At 43.1% G+C, this 22,707-nt stretch overlaps 1 protein-coding gene across 1 annotated transcript; it reads right to left on the reverse strand.

Moving 5' to 3' along the window:
• Nucleotides 1-574: 574 nt before the first annotated feature.
• serpini1 (serpin peptidase inhibitor, clade I (neuroserpin), member 1) lies at nucleotides 575-21,949 on the reverse strand. The gene is made up of 9 exons (XM_071897841.2): nucleotides 21,787-21,949; nucleotides 9,659-9,947; nucleotides 7,694-7,924; nucleotides 6,934-7,128; nucleotides 4,543-4,747; nucleotides 3,648-3,745; nucleotides 2,159-2,245; nucleotides 1,783-1,872; nucleotides 575-1,510 (listed from the first exon to the last, which is right to left on the reverse strand). Exons 2-9 carry the CDS (start codon nucleotides 9,933-9,935, stop codon nucleotides 1,434-1,436), a joined length of 1,260 nt encoding a protein of 419 aa, XP_071753942.1. The 5' UTR covers nucleotides 9,936-9,947; nucleotides 21,787-21,949; the 3' UTR covers nucleotides 575-1,433.
• Nucleotides 21,950-22,707: the final 758 nt, after the last annotated feature.

Below are 22,707 nucleotides of genomic sequence, written 5' to 3' on the forward strand. Positions count from 1 at the left end.
ATTGTTGGCACCTCATGAATGTACTGACTCTTATTTTCTAATGAATTCCTTATGAATTGACATCCATCAGAATCAATCAACATGCAGGTCTCATCTGTCCTTGGCCACAGTTCCTTGCCTAGTCCAGCGATATGATCTGTCTGTGTGTGTTTGTGCGTGTGTGTGTGTGTGCATGTGAGCTAGGTGATGCCCGAGGCCTGAAACTACTCCAAGATGCCTTGGCAAGGCATCCTCTGCCCTGGCAAGCTGAGTTACAGTTGGACAGCCAACTGCTGCCCTGCCTCTGTCTCTTATTAATCAGCCACTGAATACGTAATGGCTTTAACTCAATAGGTTTCATGACCTGAATCATTGCATGTTTATCAATCTCACCAATTCCTTCATTTAAAGAACCCAGTGCAAACCTAGCAGTATGTGTGTTTTATAGCCTTGTGATCATCGTTTAATCATATCCCAAATGCTGTGGATGGTTTAATATTAGCTATATTGTCCTTGAAAATACAGATTACAGTGAAAAATGCTTTTGACCAGATGAAAAAAAGACACCATTTTGTTTTTGTTTTTTATAATTGGAACACATTCATGTTTTTATTGAGTAAAAGACTGAATACAGCTGGTGTTACTGTTGCTCCCTGTATGTACATCCAAAACGGCGCAGCAGTTTTCATTGCGACTGCATGCCCCAGTCCGTCTCTATAGCAACCCGCCTTAGTTACGCCGTCCCCTCTGTTCACCTGTGAGATGCCCAGCTGGGGCTAAATCAACCACTCAGATGTGATAAGGCATATTAGTTCATCAGCAGTTTAGCCATGTGCCTACAGTGTAAAAAAATGACTGGAATACTGTCTGGAACAGATATATTACTAAGATTCATTGTATAAGGACAAAATGTCTGCGCATATTTATTCTGCAATAAATACTGAGCATAATTACTGTATATATTTATATATAGAACACGATGTCAAATGTACAGGGATATAATTAAAGTGTGAAACATACAGTGTGCACATACCTGTAAGAAGAAAGAGAGTAGATATATGTGAAGAGAGAAAACAGTGTGTGTGTGCGTGTGTGTGTCTGTGTGTGCGTGTGTGCGCGCGCGTGAGTATGAAGCTGCTGAACTTAAAGGGGTTGTGCGTGGATTACGTATCGCGTGTTCTTTCTACTTATATATAGTACAAACCATCCTTTACTTTTAGAATATTTACATCTTCCTCTTTCTGCGTGTCTGTATCCAAGTGTTTAAAGCTTCCAGTATCAAAACACAGTCACATTATATGTCATATTTCAATATATAATATATTGTATAACATTCGGTTCATATATATTCTCATAAAGAGTATAAAAACACAGCTGAAGATGGTGACAGAGGATAGGTAGCGTTTATGACGTCAGGATCTGATTGGCTGCGAGCATGTGACCTCACGCTGAGGTTACATGGAGTCGAAGTCGTGGTCGTTGGGCTCGATGACTTCAGGGGTCATGACCCTGCCCATGAAGAGGATGGACCCTGGGAGCAGAGGAGGTGGAGTTGGGTTACAAACACACATTCACATGCATAACATCACACATTTATCAAAGTGCTAGATGCACTCAAAGCTACACACAAACACACAGACACGTACACAGTCATATTTAGTACTTGATGCATGCATTCAAAGCTGCATGCGCAGACACACACATACAGTCAATCATTTAGTAATTGATATATGCAGACATATATATTCTCACACCCCTCATACCACTACTCAAGCTTGTGCACATGTACACACACACACACACCTGTCCTCCGGTTTCTGATGACGAAGAAGAATGGGTGATCAGCCATGACCTGTGGGTACAGCACCAGAGTCCTGGTCAGGGCTATCATTCCTGAGAGAGAGAGAGAGAGAGAGAGAGAGAGAGAGAGAGAGAGAGAGAGAGAGAGAGAGAGAGAGAGAGAGAGAGAGAGAGAGAGAGAGAAAGAGAAAGAGAGGGGGGGAAAACAATTGCCATTGTTACTCACTGACAGAGGGGGGCAGTGTTTGGTGAAGTTTGAAGAACTTAGTGAAGTTTGCCGTGTGAGATCTGCTCATACAAAAAAAGATGTAGGAATTATACTACTACTAATAATAATAATAATTAATATGATGTTGATGATGAAGAAGGTGAAGTCTACCTGACCCAACGGCTCCCTCTGCCCCTTCCTCAGTCACCTCCAGGTAGGCCTTCTGCACTGCCTTCCCAATGAACAGGTCCTTCCCATCTGGAACACACACACATACACACACACACACACACACACACACACAGACACACACACACACACACACACACACGGATCAGCACCTTACCTTACCAGAACAGTTAATGTGAGTGTGAGAGCTGCTAGCTGAGATGTGAAGACGGTGTGACGTTGAGTCTAAATTGAGACTGAAGCTCTCTTGGCTAGGGAGCCTGTGCATCAGCATATGTGTGAAGGTGCAGCATATGCAGCTATAGGGAGCATTTAGAGTATACACACTTATCAGTCAACATTGAAAAACAGCAGGGTGGGGTCACATTATCCAGTGCCATTTGAAAAAGCTGCTCTACTCTGACAAAAAAATAAATAAAAAACACATTGCTGGAAGTTATTAGCTATCTTGGACCTTTTACTTACGAAATTGGAATGTTTTAGATGATGTGACCACCTGTATTCTTTAAAAAAAATTTAGCAATAAACATCTGCTAATGTTTTTTTTTTTTTTTTTCCCAAAATGGACTTCAAGCATTTTGGAATGAAACCTTCCTGATCCACCTCCTCAGCTACCAATGCACCACTGCTCTATAGTACAGGATCGGTTTCACCATATTCTACCAACGCCTCCTGGCACAGCTGTCCACATCAGCCGATCGATATGCACAACTGTTTTGGGCTAGGTTAAGCCTCCATCTTACTTCTCATTGATCATGAAGGATCTTGATCTTGAGGGATCGTTTAGCAGTCAGATCTATGTGGGATCAGATCCTGCTGGACTGACTGAAGGGAATTTTCACTTTGCGAATACCTTTACTGTGATTTTGTACATTTGCTTATATGCACATGTAATTTGTCTGTCACTTTTATGTTTGTGATAATGCTGCTTTCTCTGCCAGGTCTCTCTCGAGAAAGAGACTTTGAATGGGACCTGATTCTGAATGGGACCACCTATTATTTATTTTAATGAAAATCAAGCTGATGGCAAGTGCTGGTATTGTTTCTCCCTATATTTATCTGTGTCTCTCTTACTCTCTCTCTCTCTCTCTGGATCTATTTTTACCAGATGATGTGACAGTTCTGACCTGCCCACTCAGTGCCAGTTACCTTGGTTACCTTAGAAAGTACCGGAGGGTACTTCACTGCAGCCAAGGAACAGAAACACTGAATCAACTTCTCATGCTCAACACTTCAGTTTATTTCTCTTACTAACTCTCTCTCTCTCTCTCTCTCTGTACGCATTTGTGTTTGAGTTTTTGTGTGTTCCTGCATACAGTCTGTCTGTGTGCTTTCATAATTATGCATATGCTAGTGTATTTGCGTGTGCCTTTGGTTTTATCTGCACAGGTGTGCCCATATTTGTGTGTGTGTGTGTTCTAATGTGCCTTATGTCTGTTTTGTTTCCCAAACAGCTGTCTCTCTCTCTCACCTGTCATGGCAGAGAGATCAGCGTCCTTGCTGAAGATGTTCTTTACTCCTAGCTCCTGCAGAGTGTCCCTCAGGTCGATCTTCTGCTCCACCTTGAACCTGAAAAGTGCAGTAAGAGTTTCAAAGGTCACAGGTCATAATTATGGTCAGAGTTTTGTGGAGCAATGGCGAGGTAAAATGCAGCATGCGGATTAGTGGTTAGAGGGACAATCAAGGGGTCACAGATTAAATCCCTGCAACAGCCAACATGCGTCCATGAACAGCTGTGTGTCCTTGAGCAGGACACACCCTAACCCCAGTTATAGATAAAAGCATCAGCTGAATTCTTAGCATCACACGCGTGTGTCTGTACATCCGTCTCTGTGTGAATCTATATCTCAACTAGGCAAATAAGTAGGTAGGTAGGTCAACCTTCTGCCTCTTAAAGGCAAAATCCACCCTAAAACACTTGTACCTTGCCTTTCTAGGTGCCTTTTGTCTTTTGGTGGTGTATTTTTCTATCCCCACACATAACTAGCCAAACATAGATGCCGTCACATTGAGTTATTTCCAGTGCAGCTTCAATAGAGTTTAATAGCAGAAAATAAATACATGAATAAAAATTTAACTAAAACCTCAAAGGTAAAAGTCAAGTTTTGGTGTCAGTCCCTCAGAATCAAAGACCAAGGGCTTCTTTCTAGACTCAAGAGATACCAATTTCTCCGACAACAGCAGCCTCAATAGACCAGAATGCAATACAGCCACAAGATATGTTGCATTTTGATTAAGAGCTGCGACTGTCGCTCTTTCTGGACTGAAAAAAAGTGGGAATTGATGGGTGTGTGTGTGTGTATGTGTTCGCATGTGCATATGTGAGCGTGTCTGTGTGTGTTATTTTGTGTGGATGTCCATCTCACCTAGGCAGGTAGACCTCCACCTTCTGCCGTTTGACATTATTAGCCCACTCCTCCAGCAGCGGGGCTTTGATGATGGGCTCCAGGGCAGCCAGTGGCACCTCCTGCCGAGGCAGGACGATCATCATGGACATGTCCTCTCCCTCATAGGGCATCTCCAGCACCTGGTACACCCCGCCCGCCTCCTGGGAGCCGTCACTGAACTCACCTGGTGGGGGGACACATGCACAGATGTAGGCATAAAAAGACACGCACATACATACACATGTGCAGCGGGTAGTGTGAACTTCGCTGGGGGGGAACATACACAGATGTGAGCATGTGAAGAAACACTGATCGATTTTATTGATTACAGTGCGCATGGTCGTATCTCTTTACTTTTCCACAATGCAGTAGTTAAGAAGCACTGCAGTAAGCTTGGAGATATAAGGGTTTAGCTACATATATCTCATTACCTCTTACCAAGAGCACATTGCCAAAATCCCAAGCAAGACTAATTAGGCAGCAAAAGTTAGTGTGTGTGTGCCTCCAATTTTTATTTATTTTATTTTTTTTACACAAATATGCGATAGAATGTCTTGAACCCATTATGCCAGGAATTTAAGCTAAGTGAAATAGACACAAGATAAGGTGCTATTTCATCTAGTAAAAACACACATGCTTGCATACATTCACACACACACACACACACACACACAAACACACACACACACACTTCGGGAATCTTCAATTGCCAGGCTTTGTTCAAATCTTTGCACATGATTTTTCTTTTGAAGCGACTTAAAAGAGGAAATTAAAAACAGACTTAGTTAGCATCCTTGCCTAACTTAGCATTCTGGGTAACGGTTGCTGGTGTCGGGCGAGGCAACAGTGCAGCAGAGCATGGGGTCCAGCGCCCATGAAACATCTTACTTTACCAATATGATCATGCTCCAGAATAAGAATGCTAACACAGCCTTCTCTCTAAGGACCTGTCCCTATTCTGTAGCTCTCACGCATGCACACACACACACACACACGCCTGCACAGAAACAGAAAAAGAGACACACACACACACACACACAATTCCTTGATCCTGAGTATGTGAGTTGGTAAGCACCCTGTGTACTTAGATGTATCGTGTAGTGCACGATCTGACTGCACAAATACAGACTGCACCAAAATAACTCTAACGCACCAACTTTAGCAGCAGTGCAGTAAGAATATGATGTAAATCGTTTTGGCAGTTCACCAGACAAAAACTGACTGGATGTGAAAGAGACCTACTAGAATCACTTAGATAGAAACAGAGCATTAAAGCAGACAGGCAGGACTCTGTGCGGTCAGTCTTGTACATCACAGTCTTGTACATCACAGCTAGTGCCTCCAAAACACCAAATACGGCAACATCTGACACAACTAAGACTTGAAAACACAACACACAAGGACTAGGTATGGAAAGATTCACTACAACCATTTAGATATGTACTGACAACACCAATACAGATAAAGTCTCCAAACCATCTGTTATATTAGACTTAGTGCCTAAGCAGATTTAACAACACAGCAACTCCAAAACATCACATACAGCAGCACTTGACACCAAACAGCCCCTTACAGCTATAATCTGACTTTAATGAAATGGCCTTCAAAACACATCACACAGGGACAAGGCATGGAAAGGCCTATTAGATCCATTCAGGTATAAAATGACTGGTTACATACAAAAGTCTTTACTAAAAAAGCAGATTCCCACGCACACGGATCGTACCTCTGCATATTTTATTGTCGACGTTTCTTTCTCAAGGGGATTTCATTCCTCGCACCACAAATGAGAACGCAGTGGTGTGTGTGCTATTTCTATCTATTTGGATTTACATACAAAGTCTTACCAGTACAGACCTAACAAGTCCCTTTAGACAGACTTGGGCATTTACAGCTAATGCATTTAACTACTCAAAATTAACTAAAAACATAGCACATGACAAAGTGTGTGAAATGTGTGTGAAGATATATTAGACCAATTACAATATAAACGCCAATAGACTTATAAGACTCCATACAAACACAGTCTTGTATGTTCCACCTAATGTCAGAGTAGATTTAACACAGACTGTCACAACACAGTTAAATGCTGCATCTTACATTAGCAAAATAGCCATCAAAACACACTAGACTAGGTGCAAATAGACCTATCAGCAGCTATTGTGCAAGTGAAGTAAGCTTCAGCAACAATACAGACCAATAAAGACGGCACACAGAGAAAGAAAAGAGGAATATTTCCTGGGAATAACAGTCCAAAAATGAATATTTTAGATCCAAGATTAACATTTTAAATAACCTCGGGAAATATGAGAAGATATTCAGGGACACCACTGAAACAGTAAAACTCTCACACACACACACACTCCCTACCATAGTAGAAGTCTCCCTGCTGGTACATCATGAGGGTCTGGACCTCGGAGCCGTCGTCCTTGCTGAAGGAGAAGGTTCTGGTGTTCTCCGGTCTGAACTGGTTCTTCCAGGAGCCTCTGAAGTAGACGGCGTTCACCAGGGTGAGGCGGGTCACGCTGCTGAAGTCCTCGGCTGACAGCAGCTCACGGATCTTACCTGGAGGGAGTGATACGTACATTGTGCGCGTACTTTAGAATGGTTTTATCCACATGAATTTTCAGTAGCCTAAGGGCAACGACCCACCATGATGCAGGTGTTTTACACCACTCAGAATGGAGTTTATTATTTGGGCAATGCAGTGGGGCAACACAGTGAAACACAGGGTTGGAAATGTATTCAAATGTTTACTGGTTTGTGTTCTTTTGCATGTATATGTATTGTGCATATGTATTTAGACACACTTGTCTGGACGCACAAAATGCATATGCAACTCCGTGGACACTGTTGCCCAAAAAGTTGCCCTTTCACATGTGCTCCAGTGCAAAATAATCAGGTAGCATAAAGCATACAGTATATTGGGGGTTTGAAGATGCACGTACTAATGTATTCATACTATCATAAGTGTGTGAATACTGCATCCTCGTACCATCTGAAACTCATTCAACCACTTTTTCACTGTGTCTTCTGTCTCACTCCATCCCTTCTCTCTCTTCCTCTCCCTACCTCCTCTCTCTCCTTCTCTGTCCCTCTCTCTCTCTCTTTCACTCTCTCTCTAACTCACTCTCGGTATGGTTCTCCACCCAGCTGTTGATCTGCTCGGCGACGGCTGCCGATTCGCTGAAGTCCACCGTCTCCACCTCGGCCCGGAAGTACTTCCTCATCAGACGCAGGAACTCGGGGTTGAAGGTCACGCCCTCCTGCAGGAAGAGGCTGTTGGCAAATCGGATCACGTAGTGGGTGTCATCGTCCGACAGAGCTGCTGTCAGGTTCTGGAGCAAAGAGAACTCCTCGCCTGGAGAAAAAAACAAAAATTGCATAATTGATTTTGAAAATGAAATGTTCTTTAGTTTCTCAGATTTTATTTCCCCAGGGTGCTCTTACAACCTTCAAGTGCAACACTATTGATTGGTTTGTTTATGGGAGGCATGGACTGTGCGTCCAAGCATGCATACTTATGTGAATGCATGTGTGTGTGTGGATGTAGGAATGCATGAATATGTGCATACTATATATGTGTGTGCGGCCCACCCCATCAATGCCATCCATTTAATTGTCAGATAAAAAATAAATTCTATCATCCTGTATTTCTTGAATCCATGTATATTTTTAGTGGGATGTGTGATGTAAAATAAAGCTTTAAAACCTCATTAAACAAGGCAACAGTAAACATGCCGTCTCCCATGAATGATGAAGTCTCCATCTGGGCCAATCAGTAACAAATTTGTCACCTTATTTTGACACATTGGGCCCTTGGGCCATTCAGTGTAATTCTGAATGTTGGAATGAAGCGATGAGATGCATCATTTCCTCAGGTTTAGAAAAAAAAAATCAGATCAGTGGTGTCAAAGATATTGCGCGTAATGTACAGACAATTAAACAATTGTTGTAGCGCCCCCCTTAGGCCAGTCAGTGTAATTTTGAAAAAGAATGGAGCAATGACACACATCATTCTCTGAAGTTTCTTCAAAATCTGATTATTGGTGTCCGAGATATTGTGCATGATGGACAGATGAATGGACCGGGGCGGATCCATAGTCCCTCCACTAACTTCATTACAATTTTTTAACTCAATGTACAGATTCCAGATGGCCATTGAACATAACAATACAACGATCAGATTAACCTTTTTTAAACTTAGAAAAAAAAATACTGAAAGACAGCTTTTTGAAAGAGCTATCAGCATGTTAACACACAAGTTGCCTTCCTTTAGTTATTCAGCATTTTATTTTCAGAGTCAGTTAAATCTAATGACACAGCGGGAACTAATGGTCATTAAGATTCCGCAATAAAGTTTTGAAGAAGTAACTGAATTTAATTTAATTTGGAAAATGGAAATAGGCATTAAACAAATAATGAATTAACTTGGAAAGTGGAAATCTGGATTGGGCTTTAATTCTTTGAACAAATAATGAATTTACCTTGGAAAATAGGAATAGGCATTATTAACCAAATGGAAGAAGGCATTGTATGCATGTATATATGCATGTATGTATGTATGTATGCATGTGTATTTATGTACCTGATATGTGTGGGTATGTGTGTATGAGCCTCAGGGTTAGGTTCAATTCAAAATATATTCAATGTTTAATTCAATTCAAAACAATTAAAAAATATGTCCATTTAAAAAAAGAAGAAAAAAAGACATTGCTGGCACAAGTTCATTATTCACTACCCCTGGAATACAGAGGTCTGTATAAGTGTCAACCATTTTGTCAACCAAGGTCTTACATTGATTTGTTTCAATTTTGGGATGTCAATCATCTTGCAAGAGTAGGTGTCACTTATTCAAATAGTGAATATCTCATTTTGTAACTAAATTCCTCATATAGTGAAACTGCAATTCACATAATAATGACAGATACTGAATAAAAATACATGCATCCGGATGTAACATAATTTCTAATCAGTTATTTCCTTTTTACGGCAAAAGATTTCCACTTTGTGCATTTGCCGTAAAATCCACCTGAACCGATAAGTGCGTTAACCCCAGTGCTGGTGAGCCTGTGTGTGTAAACGCGTCTCTCACCTGGCGGCAGGTGGCTGAACCCCACCGCCTGCCGGATCTCCTCCAGCGAGGCTCCCCTGGCTCCCAGCTCCACCATGCCCAGGGCCACGGCCACGCTCAGCGGGGAGAAGATGATGTTGTCCTCACCCCCCGTCGCCTGCAGCCGGTGGTACAGTCTGACCGAGAACTCCGCTGTGGTGTCCTCCGGAATGTCCGCCGCCCGGCAACCGTAGCCCGGCAACAGGACGGAGAGGAGGAGGAGGAGGAGGGGGGGGCACAAAACGTCCAGGATCAACATCGCAAGACTGAGCTGAGGGAGAGAGGGATGCACGGGGTAAGAGAGGGGAGGGTGGAGGGGAGAAAAAGGAGAGAAGAGATGTGATGATGGAGAGAGATATAGATGGAGGGAAGGAGAGAGGGACAGGGGTGAAAAGAGGGACAGGGGAAAATGGAATAAAGAGAGGATGGGGAGTGACAGAGGGGAAGAGGGAGGAAAGAGATGTTGGGAAGACGGACAGAGAGACGGATGGAGGGAAATGGTAAGTAGGAAGAGGGGATGAGCGGATTGGAGAGAGGGGATGGGCAGCCAAAGAGGTATGGAGGGAGCGAGAGATGAAAGTAGAGAGAAGAAGATTGCAGGAGGGAGAGAGTCAAAAGGTAGAGAGAGGAGGATTGCGTGAGGGAGAGAGAGATGAAGGTGCACCAGGGGATTTGGGGGGGGGGGGGGGAGAGAGAGATGAAGTTGAGAGAAGAGGATTGTGGGAAGGAGAGAAGGGAACAGAGGGCCAGAGAGAGACGGAGAACATCTGTCAGTCAGTCATTCATGCCAATATTGTGCATTAACATGTGAATGTTTTAGAGACAAAGTGGGGCGGCATCAAGAAAAAAAAAAAGATAGCCTAGATAAACTTCTATTCTATTGTTAGCAGAAGAGACATTTTTTGTAAATGCAAGGAAGACGGTTCTCATAACGACACTGTTAAACATTGAAAAACTGTTGAAATACTAAAACAAGAATGGAAGGAGAGGAGACAGATAAAAAATACAGCAAAACTCTCTTACGGCTTCAAATGAATTTGGATGGAGGGGGAGCGGGACAGGGGAGACAAGGAGAGAGAATGAGGGAGAAAAAGGATAGAGGAAAAGGGGAAGGCCTAGCATCCTAAAACACACACACCCATGAATATACACAACCTGTGAGCTGAAACCAGGTGTGCAGTGGGACAGAGATAATGGATGGGCAGAATGAGGTAGAGAGAGAGAGAGAGAGAGAGAGAGAGAGAGAGAGAGAGAGAGAGAGAGAGAGAACAAGAGAGCGAGAGAGACAGATAAACAACAAGAATGCGCGGTAACTACAGCTGTACCGTCGACTGCAGTCAGTATTGCTGTTCAGAGCACATCCGCTAAATGAGCTCATACATATTTCATGGCCATTCTTATCATCTTCAGTTAAATCAGCTTCTTTCCTTCAAAATCTGCTTGGCTCAGTGTGTGTGTGTGTGTGTGTGTGTGTGTGTGTCTGTACAGAATGAATGATTAAGAAGAGTCCCTTCTCCACCCTTCTATCCATGCCATCACACGTCCCTCCTCTCCTTCCCTCCACACCTCCCTCTCATCCATATGTTATCTCTCCATCTTCACCAATCTATACCTCCCTCTCATCTCTCCATTTTCTACCTCTTGTCTCTCTTTAACCCTCCCTCTATACCTCCAAATGACATGGTATGCGCACACACACACACACACACACACACACACACACACATATGCATTCATGCACGTGCACACACACTGCGCCATCTCTCTGCCTCTGTTGTTGCCAGGCAACATTGTTTTCTGCACAAACAAAAAAAAAATAAAATAGAGGAGCATGTTCCATTGCATGGATAGAGAGTCAGCAAGAGAGAGAGAAAGAGAGAGGGAGAGAGAGAAACTTAGGCGCATGTTAGCCTTTAGCCTCTGATGGAGAGAGAGTTAGAGAGGCAGGGAGACCGTGATAGAGAGTAAAAAAATGTGGACGCATTTGTTTTGTTTGTCTTACTGCTGTGTTGTTGTTGTTATTTTATTGTTTTGCACCCCGGGTTAGTAGTCCCACGCTGGGCTAGAATCTGCTGGCTACTGTACTGTATGTGTGGGCTGGCAGGTGACAGTGGTGACATTGTACCGGAGTGTCAACAACAACAATGAGCAGCAGCCAGAAAACTAGTTCTCTAGTTCTGTGCTGTTGTGCCCCTGTCCTCTGCTCTGCTCTGGCCTGTGACAGAAACTAAGAATTTTCCCTCCCAAACTAAAGCGGTCTAAACAGGAAACATGCCAACATATAGCCTGTCAAGCATGTTGTGTAGCAATGCTTTCCCCATTGAATAGGCAGAGTGGGCCACCCCGCCTATATCAGCTGTTGTCCTACCTGAAACATTTACAACTGTATTAGTTTCAGGTTTGGTATCACATGATCCGAATGCAGTTTTACGGGACTTTCCACCAAGTCAATAAAAACATAGGTACAGCAAACGTAGGGGGGTTGTACAGTGGAGGTCTAACATAGATCCCCTTTACACCTGGCATAAACATATACGTCTTATATCCAGATTGAGTCTAGATATGATTTAGCTGGAAAACAATTACATTTGACAGTAAAAGGCGTCTCTGGCACCTGCATTAAAATCTGATTTCTCGTTCTTCAGCAAAATACCAATTGCCACCCACGACACTTCATCTTTTAATATTTATCCCCTTTAAAACTGACAGTAAAACCCTTGTCTCGCTTCTTCCCCATCTACGAGTATCCGGACAATCCATTTTTGACAAGCATGTTACAATCTGAGCTGCCTGCCGCCTGCTGGATTTGCATGCACTTCTTGGTTGGATCTGCACGTAAAAATGTATTCCAATTTACATAATTACTATATGTGGATTGGAGTTACACTTTGCTGTTAATGTGGCCAAACATGTCTCTTATAACCTCTGCATCTGATCGTCAGTGCATCGTAGGTGCATTTACACCTGGGTTGTATGTGGTTTTGCTCTTTCCGATTACAATCAGCTCACCCTGAATGTATTTTAATGCCAGGGAGTCAGAGTAGGACAAGCTGGTTCAACTCACTCCGGCAGAAATGCCATATTTCACCCGAGTGAAATGTGATGTGATTGATTTGGCTCCATCGGTAGCATGACCGTCCGTCAAGCTGGCAGACACAGCACTTGGGGTTTCGGACCGGGAAAGAGCCTTGTTGCGTTATGGAAACATACAGCTTTCGAGCCAAAATGTTAACAGAAAAATCAAAATAGCCAAGCGGTGCAAACCTGATGTACTGCGGTTTATACATTTTTGCTCACGTGTGCTCACCTGCTCTCACATGTCCTGCTGTCAGACATTGCGGAGAGAGCGCGAGCGGCATAGAGAGATGTAGGGAGAGACGTAGAGAGAGAGAGAAAGAGAGAGGGAAAGGAGGGGGTGGCTGGCAAAGATGTAAATGGAGGTAATGTTCCTGACCTTCTGAGTTGTGGGAGCTGAACTTTTCTAAAGACAGACAGCCCTGCCTTCTGTAAGGAAAGACCCAGCCATGCAGTTAAGCCAGGTAAAGTAGTTTGGAGTGTGTGTGTGTGTGTGTGAGAGAGAGAGAGAGAGAGAGAGCGTGTGTGTGTGTGTGTGTGTCTGTGTGTAAGCGGGCACGTACTTAGATAATAACAGCATGGGTGGCTGGCTATTACCTGTAATGGTGACACCATTCTGACCTTTTGAGTTGTGGCATGCTGTCTGTAAGAGTATCCCACACTTTGCCAGTTTGATCACTGATGACTATGAGCCCGACTGTGGCTCCAAACTTCTCAGGTGGGGTTCCCAACGTACCTCCCACGTAAGAAGAGAAACCCAACGCCCAGCTAGAAAACGCTCTCTCGTGACTAACGGAATTAAATATGACTGAAAATCTCTCATGTTTTAAGTTGCTGGCGTTTAATCCTGACAACTTGATTAATTCCATGCAATTAAACTCGCTGGCCTTTAAAAGCAGCCTTTAATCTCTCCGTGTAATCCTAATTCTCAGACAGAATAGATCGGCAGTTGACATTTCGACAATTAAAACGTGACGTCATCCAGATCCACACTGCGTACGTTAATCCTCACTGCCATTTAAACCCAACACCCTGAGACGGCACGCTTCGGAGGCCAGGGGAATTTATTAAATGTGGACATCCTCATTCATGGTTCAAACACACAGGTACACACACACACACACTTAGAAGTGCACACATCCACGCACACTTTCAAGGTTACCAAGGCAACTGAAAGTGATGGACATTTTTCGTTTTGCCAAGCTGACAGAAAGGATTTTTACCTCTTCAACGGTATCTTCCTCCTTCCATGCAGGCAGATAAACTCTGTCTCTCTCTCACACACACAGACACACCCACATACACACGCTGATACTCAGCATTTTCTCTATCGCGTAACCCCACTCTTTGCAGCACCTCTTCACACCTGCTCCAGTTCTGTCACTTCATGTACTCACTCACTGCCATCGTTTGGTCCAAAGACAAAAGACAAACACACTCATGTACGCACACTGCAGACTCAGTAAATTTGCAAAAAAAAAAAAAAAAGCGCCCACTCTTTGTTTCCTCTAGAAACGATCACTATAGAGCTGCAACACACTGCCCTATCTCCCTCTTAAGCACACTTCTCGGCTCCAACTCAAATCAGTCAGAGCACACTGGTTCACTTACTCTCTAAGTACACTTCTAAACTGCTGCAGCTCGCAGGCACTTTGAAGGATTCAGTGGCAACGCTCACATCTCATTTCATCAAGGCCAGCCCCTCTAGGAATATAGAGAGTGATGTCTGTGATTATTGCTGCCCCCCCAAAAAACCTTGATTTTTTTCAGTGGACTTTCTGTAAAAAAAATAATAAAAATGGCAGGGTAATTTGGTGTGATTTCACCATGAATGTATGTAAGTAGTAAAGGGCTGTGCGGTGCAGAGATAATAGAGTCTGATTATCATTCATGAGTTTCAAGGTTTGCCTTACAGGCACCAAAGCTCCCTCTTCCTACACATTGCCCTGGCCATGAACTGAGTGAAATGCATGCATTGCACTCAGACCCACGCATGAATGCACACATGCTAAAAATGATGAAACTTGCTAAACAACATGAAAATATCAAACAAAGTGTCTCTCCCCCTCTCTCTCTTCACATCATCATATCACCTGGATAACACCCAAGAAACTGGAGAAAATATTCCTTTGTCTCTCTATTTTTATCCTCATTTTCTTCCAGTAGCGATACCAGGAAATGTATTTACTTTACCGACCCTTTATTGATTTCACCAGTAGACAATGTGAGAGCTTAGTATGAATTTGAACTCCATTGTGAAGCTATAAGCTGTGCTTATGAAAGTCAGAGATGAACCTGTACATTACAGTGTAGCTTTGCATGACAGTAGAATCTGAAAGTTGAAGGCCAAGAGAGTTATGGGAAAGTTGTTGGTTAGTTTCAAGCTCTACCTTTCATGGGTCAAATATCTTGATATGCTCCTATCGTTTTGAGGCTTTAAAAATCTGATGCACATTACTGCTGCTTAGGCATGAAAGGAGACACGCGTATGCGTGTGCACCTATCCGCATTGGAGTATGTAATGGCCTTGATGGTACATGCAGACCCATGCAGACTACTTTGCTTTACTCCATCGAAAGTAGTCACTTGTTGGTGTTTCATCGGGTGTTTTTTGGGGACTTGCATCTGAGCAAATTCTCAGCTTGTTTAACATTGTTTGTTTGTGGAGACCTAATTTGTATATCATAATTTTCTTCATTTCATTTTGCCCAAATCCAATCCATATCTATATGGAAAATGTAATCTTGAGATTGTGATTAATAGCAAGCTAGCTAGCTGAGTAGCTAAAGCTATTTGGATGTGATGGGATAGTTAGACTAGCAAACTATGGCCTACCTGAGCTAAAGTTAGCAAGTATTTTAGGCTTCCTCCGGTAACCTTACACATCAGGAACACCAACAACTCCAGCTTTTTGCTGAATGCGATTGGTTCTCGCACCGCGACCGCTGTGCTCTTTTGAATCATATTTAAACTTTTTCAACTTTTTTATCACACTGCAGGCCTAGTTCATGTTGCCATCTATCCCATCAAGCTGTGCGCACACAGTTATTTGCATCTCATAGACAATACATGTAGGCAAACTGAAATTGCGTCTGGTGTGCAACTTGCCTAAGTCCATCTTGTCTCTGCTACATGTTCACAGTAGTGAGCTCAGCAGGTGTGATGACCCAAGCTAAAACTTGCTAGCCTCGCACACTTTAGTGTTCAAACACTACAAAAGAGAAAAGACTATTCCAAATGTAATTTATTAGATATTAGACAGCAGCTGAAATAGTGAATATTGTTATATCATCAAACTCTTGTATCGCAAAATTTTGTCATGAACTTTTGCTGCATCCCTAAAAAGAACAGTATATCCCACTCTATTCACATTCTCTCTTTCTACCTCCAACTCTAACTCTCTCTCTAAATCCTTCTCTCTCTACTTCTCTCTCATGCCTCCATGTCATTCCTTGTTTCAGACCACCTTCACACACCCTTGCTTGTACACACACACAGAAACACACACATGCATGCAAGCACCCATGCACACCTTTTAGTGCTGTGATGTACAATAAATAAACTTTGTAGATTCCTAATTGTACTCTGCCTCCTGACTCCTCCCTCCACTCTTTCCTTATTAGTCGGGTTGAACAGATAATAAGCACAATTGTGTTCCAAATACGTACAAATTGTAGGTGCTGTATCCCACAGGCAAGTCATGCGCATATGCATCAGAAGCATGATAGATTGTTATTTAGCAATTGCTACCAGGCAACATTACCCAACACTGATCACATTACAACTTTATTATCTGAAAAAAGGTATGAAAATCTTCTCCCTTGTGTGGTATTTTGTTAGTCTACTGGTGATATTGCTCACTTATCTTGCCCAATAAATCCTGGCCCAGTGTTTCTCAGGATTTAGGGCAGACATGGTCAAACACACAGACTGAATTTACATTATAAACATTTATGTTAGCCTAAAAAGGGTGGGCACACTCTTTTCCACAGATAAAACTGTAGGTAAACTGAATTTAGGTGGGCTTACCCTCCACTACATCCCTGCTTATAGTCCACAGTCCACAATGTTATCTACTTTAATTCTGTCCCTGTAGATTATTGCTGTTCCAGCGGCAGACGAAATTGCCCATCTATTGGCCAACTCCTCCAGCATCACCCATGTATCACAGCGCCTCGGCTCATTCAGCCTCTTGTTAGGAAATGAACTAATGTGTTATGGAACCTGCCGGGAAGTCCCAGGATGCTCTCTGCCCACTCCGCAGAGGGCAAACAGAGGTCAACCCCTTATTAATCCCTGTTAACAGACTGACCCAGAGGGAGAGAGACACACAGACAGAGAGACAGACAGACAGAGAGAGGTAGACAGGCAGAGAGATAGAGTCAGCGGCAGAGGGAGATAGAGAGACAGACACAGAGAGAGAGAGAGAGAGAGAGATCTATAAAGGCAGAGAAATAGAGTCAGTGGCAGAGGGAGATAGAGAGGGAGAGAGAGACAGAAAGAGACACATAGAGAAAGAGGCAGAGAGCGAGAGAGAGATTGACAAATAAAGGGAGAAAGATAGACAGACATAGGGAGAGGCAGAGAGAAGGAGAGGGGAGAGAGACACAGAGAGTGACAAATAGAGGCAGAGAGAGGATGGATGAGAGTCAGAGAGAAAAGGAGAGAGAGAGACGGGACGGACAAACAAATAGCGAGACAGAGCAATAGAGGCAGGCAGACAGACAGAGAAAGAGCACTGGAGCACTGAATAAAAGCCAGCCTCCATGCAGATACCAGCAATGAGTCTGAGCCAGCGATATCCAACGACCCCCTGCATAGCATGGCAGGATGGTTGACTGCTCCCCGCACACTGCCAAGACACACACACACACACACACACACACAAACACATCCGCGCGCACACAAACACGCACACGCTCAACAGTCTCTCTTTTATTTCTCTCTTTCTCTCTTTCACACAAACACACAGACACACACACACACACACACACACACACACACACACACACACTAACAGCTATGGCGCTGTGGGAGCGCAGTTGGGAGGTTTGAGCTGTAATTGGATCGGCCTCTATTTGGGGTCAGTGGTAAAAGTGAAAAGACTGGAGGCTTTTTTCAAATGGACTAAAGACCAGGGAGACATCGGAGCACAGGAAAGGTCACTATCAACTAGTCCTATGGGGGATGGGGGGGGGGGGGGCAGTGGAGGGAGGGGAAGAGGGGGAGTTGGGGGGGGGGGAAGAGATAGGGAAACACAGGTAAGAAAGAGTGGAGTTAGAGAGAAAAGACAGAGAGAAAGAGAGAAAAAAAACGGGGAGAGAAAAGAGGGGGACAGGGCGGGTGATGATGAATAGGAAGTGATAGACAGATGGACGGGCGGAGACGGAGAGAGCAGAAAGGAGAGAGGGTGATAATAAGGGTGTTTCAATCACTCATGCACTGAACTGTGAACATTTTGCGAGAGAGAGAGAGAGAGAGAGAGAGAGACAGAGAGAGAGAGAGAAAAAAAAACCAAGAAGAGATTGAGAAAGGCAATGATGGTGACAAGTGAGACAATTAAGAGAATAATTCAAATTGATTCGCTCGTCGAGCCATTCACTGCGGCCATAGTGTTCGAGTGAGGGGAAAACACAGGTATTACCAAATCACTTCAACCGTTTTACTGTCCTCCTCACTGCCCGGCTCAGGGGGAGAGAGAGAGAGAGAGAGAGAGAGAGAGAGAGAGAGAGAGAGAGAGAGAGAGAGAGAGAGAGAGAGAGAGAGAGAGAGAGAGAGAGGGAAACAGAGAGAGAGAGAGAGACACATGAGGTGATAATAGAGAGAGGACCAAATCTGTCTCTCTCTCTCTCCCTCATCTGCCCTGTTCAATGGCCCGCCCCCGTTGAGAGCCACCAATCAATTGACAGATCGATTCGGGCATACTGGTGTGTGTGTGTGTGTGTGCGTGTGTGTGTGTGTCTCAACCAGAGGGGGTGATGTGAGCTGGACAGAGTGCAAGAGGATGAAATGACTGGTGTGAAATGGCAGTACATTTGTTTCCCTCCTTAACTGTATAATCATTATTATGAAGTAGAGTTTTGCTGCAAAATTTGATAGCTACCATTTGAAAAAACTAACACCTTATCTTACAAAATGGTAGACAGCACAAAATGAAAACAAATGGTGGTTGTTAGCAGGTAACTCAGTAGCTTGGCAGACAAAATGATAACACTTTTACAGATTGGATCCTCTATGTTTTAGAAATGTTCTGAATTTTTGTATGGAGGTCTGAATATCACCCATTCTAATTTTATTAACTAGGTCATTTCAATTCTTCTTTTGATTTCTTGTTTGCCACCACCATCTTTGCCTCTTATTTACAATTTTTTGTCTCTCTCTGATGTGACTCCTGATCCCTCTCTCTCTCTGAATCTCTCTCTCTCCTCTCTCATCCTCCTTTCTCTGGCCGGTTATAAACTAATCCCCTGTGTATTTGCTGCAGCAGATTGTACAGAGGACAAACCTGCTGTCTGTGTGTGTGTGTGTGTGTATGAGTGTGTCTGTATTTAGAGAGTTCGAAGTCAACACTGATTCCTATCGCATACCCAAACTATTTCTCTCTTGCTGTTATCTAAAGCCAATCTCATATGTTGTGTTTGTTATTCGTTTAGCATGAGAATCATGGGAATAGTCTCTCTGATGGTGTGATAAGCTGGTGTTAATATGATTTCCCCTTTTAGCAAGTGTCTTCATAAGTCCTCTACATGCCAGCATTAACGACAAGCAAGTTAACTATCAAGCATGTTGAAAAGGCAGCAACAGAGGAGTTCGTTTTAAAATTTAACCAACTTCATCCACTCTGTTTTAGCACATTTAAGCGATACCAGTGTACTTCAGCAGAGATTTTCACCATGATAAAGCTCGGAGAAACTGCAGTATGCATTTAATTTTTTTTTTCGTTTTTTGTTTAATTGCTCAGCATGACTCATACTGATCCATGCAGGGACGTAAACCCACCTCAACCCAGTTCATCCACCTTTTTGTTGAGTTTGCCACTTTTTTAAAGTTGATGTGAGTCTTTATGATACAAATGATATAAAAGTTACACTATTACAGTGGTGTAAATTGCATAAATTCCAGGTCTTTCAAGACAATAAAACAAATTGCTATTGTAAAATATAAATGTTATATATATTTTTTGTTTGTATTGGTTGTCACTTCCAGACAGATTTGCCACCACATCTTTGGGTCTGTGAGTGAAAATTCATAAACCCTTGGCATGAAGGTATGTCAGCACAAAAAGAGATAAAACATGACAAAAATGTTTTTTTTTCTCCAATTCATACTGCAGCACATAACAGGTTTGACTCCAGCCTGAGAAAGTACATCTAGGCTAGGATGGACTACTGCGGTACTTATGGCAGTTTTCTTGTTATTCTCACAGCAGGATATGCAACTTTGACTGACAGAGACTGACATACACTTGTGCACGCACATACACATGCACACATTTGGAAGGTTAGGGTTGGCAGTCACATGCACACACGCACGCACACACACACACACACACACACACACACACGCACATGCGCACACACACAGAGGATACAGAGTGGGAGCTGTGTTCAAAGTCAGCCAGTTGCCTCTCCCCTCCCCACTCATTTTGTTTCGCAAGGCTGATTTGAAAGACATTTAATTATTGAAATGCAATTAATGCAGCGCTCACAGGGAATCAGCAGCACGCACACACACACATTCACACACACACACACACCACTGGAGCGTAGGAAGGCAACAGCAGGCTATCAGCAAAGATTAACCAGTGATACTGACGTATATGGGATTAATACATTGAGATTAAGATTAAAAGTGATATTGTATTTTTCTGAATATAGTGCTGCTGGGACTATGGGCCTAGATGAGGACTGAAGAATTCAATATCTTAGCTGCAGAGATGAGAGATGGATGGAGAGAGAGAGGGAGAGAGAAAGGGAGAGAGAGAGAGAAACGGAGATAGACCTGGGTGAGGGACTCCTGAAGTAAATTGTTAAATATTAATATTTGGCAGTTTTTTGTTAATTTACCAATAATACATTCATGAACTATATGAAAATCCACAGATGACCCCAAAGGCAAAAATCACTAATCTCCCTTATAGGTATCCATGGTGTGTCTGTGGTGCAGTAGTAAGTTTCTCCTACGGTATCACTACAATATTCCTATGAGGAGTTATAATTTTTCTGTGATATTTGTATAGTAATCTTTTGAAATTCAATAAGATTTATAGCTTTGTAGGGGATTCTACTTTTCCCAAAAGGAGGTCGATTTTCAGTTTCTCTTTTTCTCAGGTTTTTTTTCTCTCAGCCTTCTGAATCTGATGAATCTGTGGGCTCTGTCACAGCAGAAACCCTCACCACCTCCACCATGACCACACACACACACACACACACACACACACACACACACACACACACACACCTGCATGAAGGAATAACAAGTGGTGTGTGTGTGGGGTGGGGATAGGGTAGGACCTACTACAACAATCTGCCTCGTTAATTCACACACATTGCGCCTTTGCCTTTATTTCAAGGACAAGAAACCTACTGCAATGCCTCGGGGTTGTTTTCACTGAAAAAAACACAACAACAACAAGCAATGCGATCATAGACCACCGATGAAATGAAATGGCCTTGGGTGGTGGACACACGGGCAATGGCTATAATCAATAGGCTTAAAGAAATATATAGCTCCAGCCAATACTGTGTGTGTGCCCCCGCCCCCTTATTAAAATCCTAAACATGTTGACTATAGCATCAAAAACCCTTTATATAATTTCATAAAACCCAGTGTTTGAAAATCCCATTTTGAAAGTAAAAATCACATTCCTACACCTTAATAAAAAAAAAATCAATCTATAAAAAAATTAGAAATTAATTATTTGTAATCACGGGAGTTATTGCAAAAGCTGAGCAGTTGATGTTTATCTTCCTAACAGGTTACCCAGACAGATTAGTACGTGTGTCTGTATCAGTATTGCATAAAACGGGTCTTACCGATTGCACGGTGGCAGGTAAGGAGGGCTGTGTGCGGTCTCTCTCTCTGCTGCTCTTCTCCACCGCAGCAGCTCGCTGGCTGTTCACTCGCCGCAGACCCCGCCTTCTCCACGCCGATTGGTCCAATGGACGTCTAACCAGAGAGTATCCATGCGAAGCGAGAGATTTTATTCCGTTCTGCTTCCGCCTTCGCTTAAGTGCCGTTAGGGCGGACAGGCGGTATGCACCTTGAAGTTGGTTTGCGACCCGCCAATAAACACACGGAGAAGACCTAGTAGACCGTTTCATGTTTTGTGTGGGAGTCAACAGAGCTGTGTTTCTCAGTTCCCAGAAGTCGGAGTCCTGCTGGGTTTCTATTTTACCTGAAAGTTGATGACATTCACCTACTGTCCCAGGTCTCATCCAGCCCCTGATTACACCGGGTGAATGTAGGCTAATTAGCAGGTAGAGTGGAAAACCAGCAGGATTGAGAAACACCTTTGCTTAAGGTTTTAGCAAGCAACTGATAGCGTTGTGAGACCTAGATATGCCTTAAATTATTGAGTTTTGTTTAATGTGTGGCGTATACGTAGTATGGTAATACATGATGTAAGAAATCAATATTCTTGTAAGTTTTGTATTCATTAGCGTCTGTATGTAATAGCTAGCTATCCGGTTTGCTGGCCATTCATTATTTCTAATTTGACGTTTCTCGACGTTTGACGTCTGGCTGCTGTTCCGGTCTAGAGGACAAGGGTTGGAATAGGATGTTAACTATCTTGATACCCTCGAGTCTTTGTCTGCTATGCTCGTTTTAATAGCACAGTATTCGTCGTTATTTCACTCTATCTACTTACCCGAGTGCATGTTTTTCTACATTGTGTTCCTGCGAAAAGTGGAAAAGTGCTAAACTCCAGCACGGTTGTCTCTGTGTCGCGGAGG

The sequence above is a fragment of the Centroberyx gerrardi genome, chromosome 6 (genome assembly GCF_048128805.1).
Source record: "Centroberyx gerrardi isolate f3 chromosome 6, fCenGer3.hap1.cur.20231027, whole genome shotgun sequence".
In the NCBI taxonomy this organism is placed as follows: domain Eukaryota; kingdom Metazoa; phylum Chordata; class Actinopteri; order Beryciformes; family Berycidae; genus Centroberyx; species Centroberyx gerrardi.

Bases quoted from the DNA above. Each gene is read 5' to 3' on its own strand.
- serpini1 (XM_071897841.2), bottom strand. From the start codon at position 9,935: ATGTTGATCCTGGACGTTTTGTGCCCCCCCCTCCTCCTCCTCCTCCTC. The intron at 7,925-9,658 runs GTGAGAGACGCG...TTTTTTCTCCAG, and splicing joins GTTCAGCCACCTGCCGCCAG to GCGAGGAGTTCTCTTTGCTC. The intron at 1,873-2,158 runs GTAGACTTCACC...TCTCTCTCTCAG, and splicing joins AGAGGGAGCCGTTGGGTCAG to GAATGATAGCCCTGACCAGG.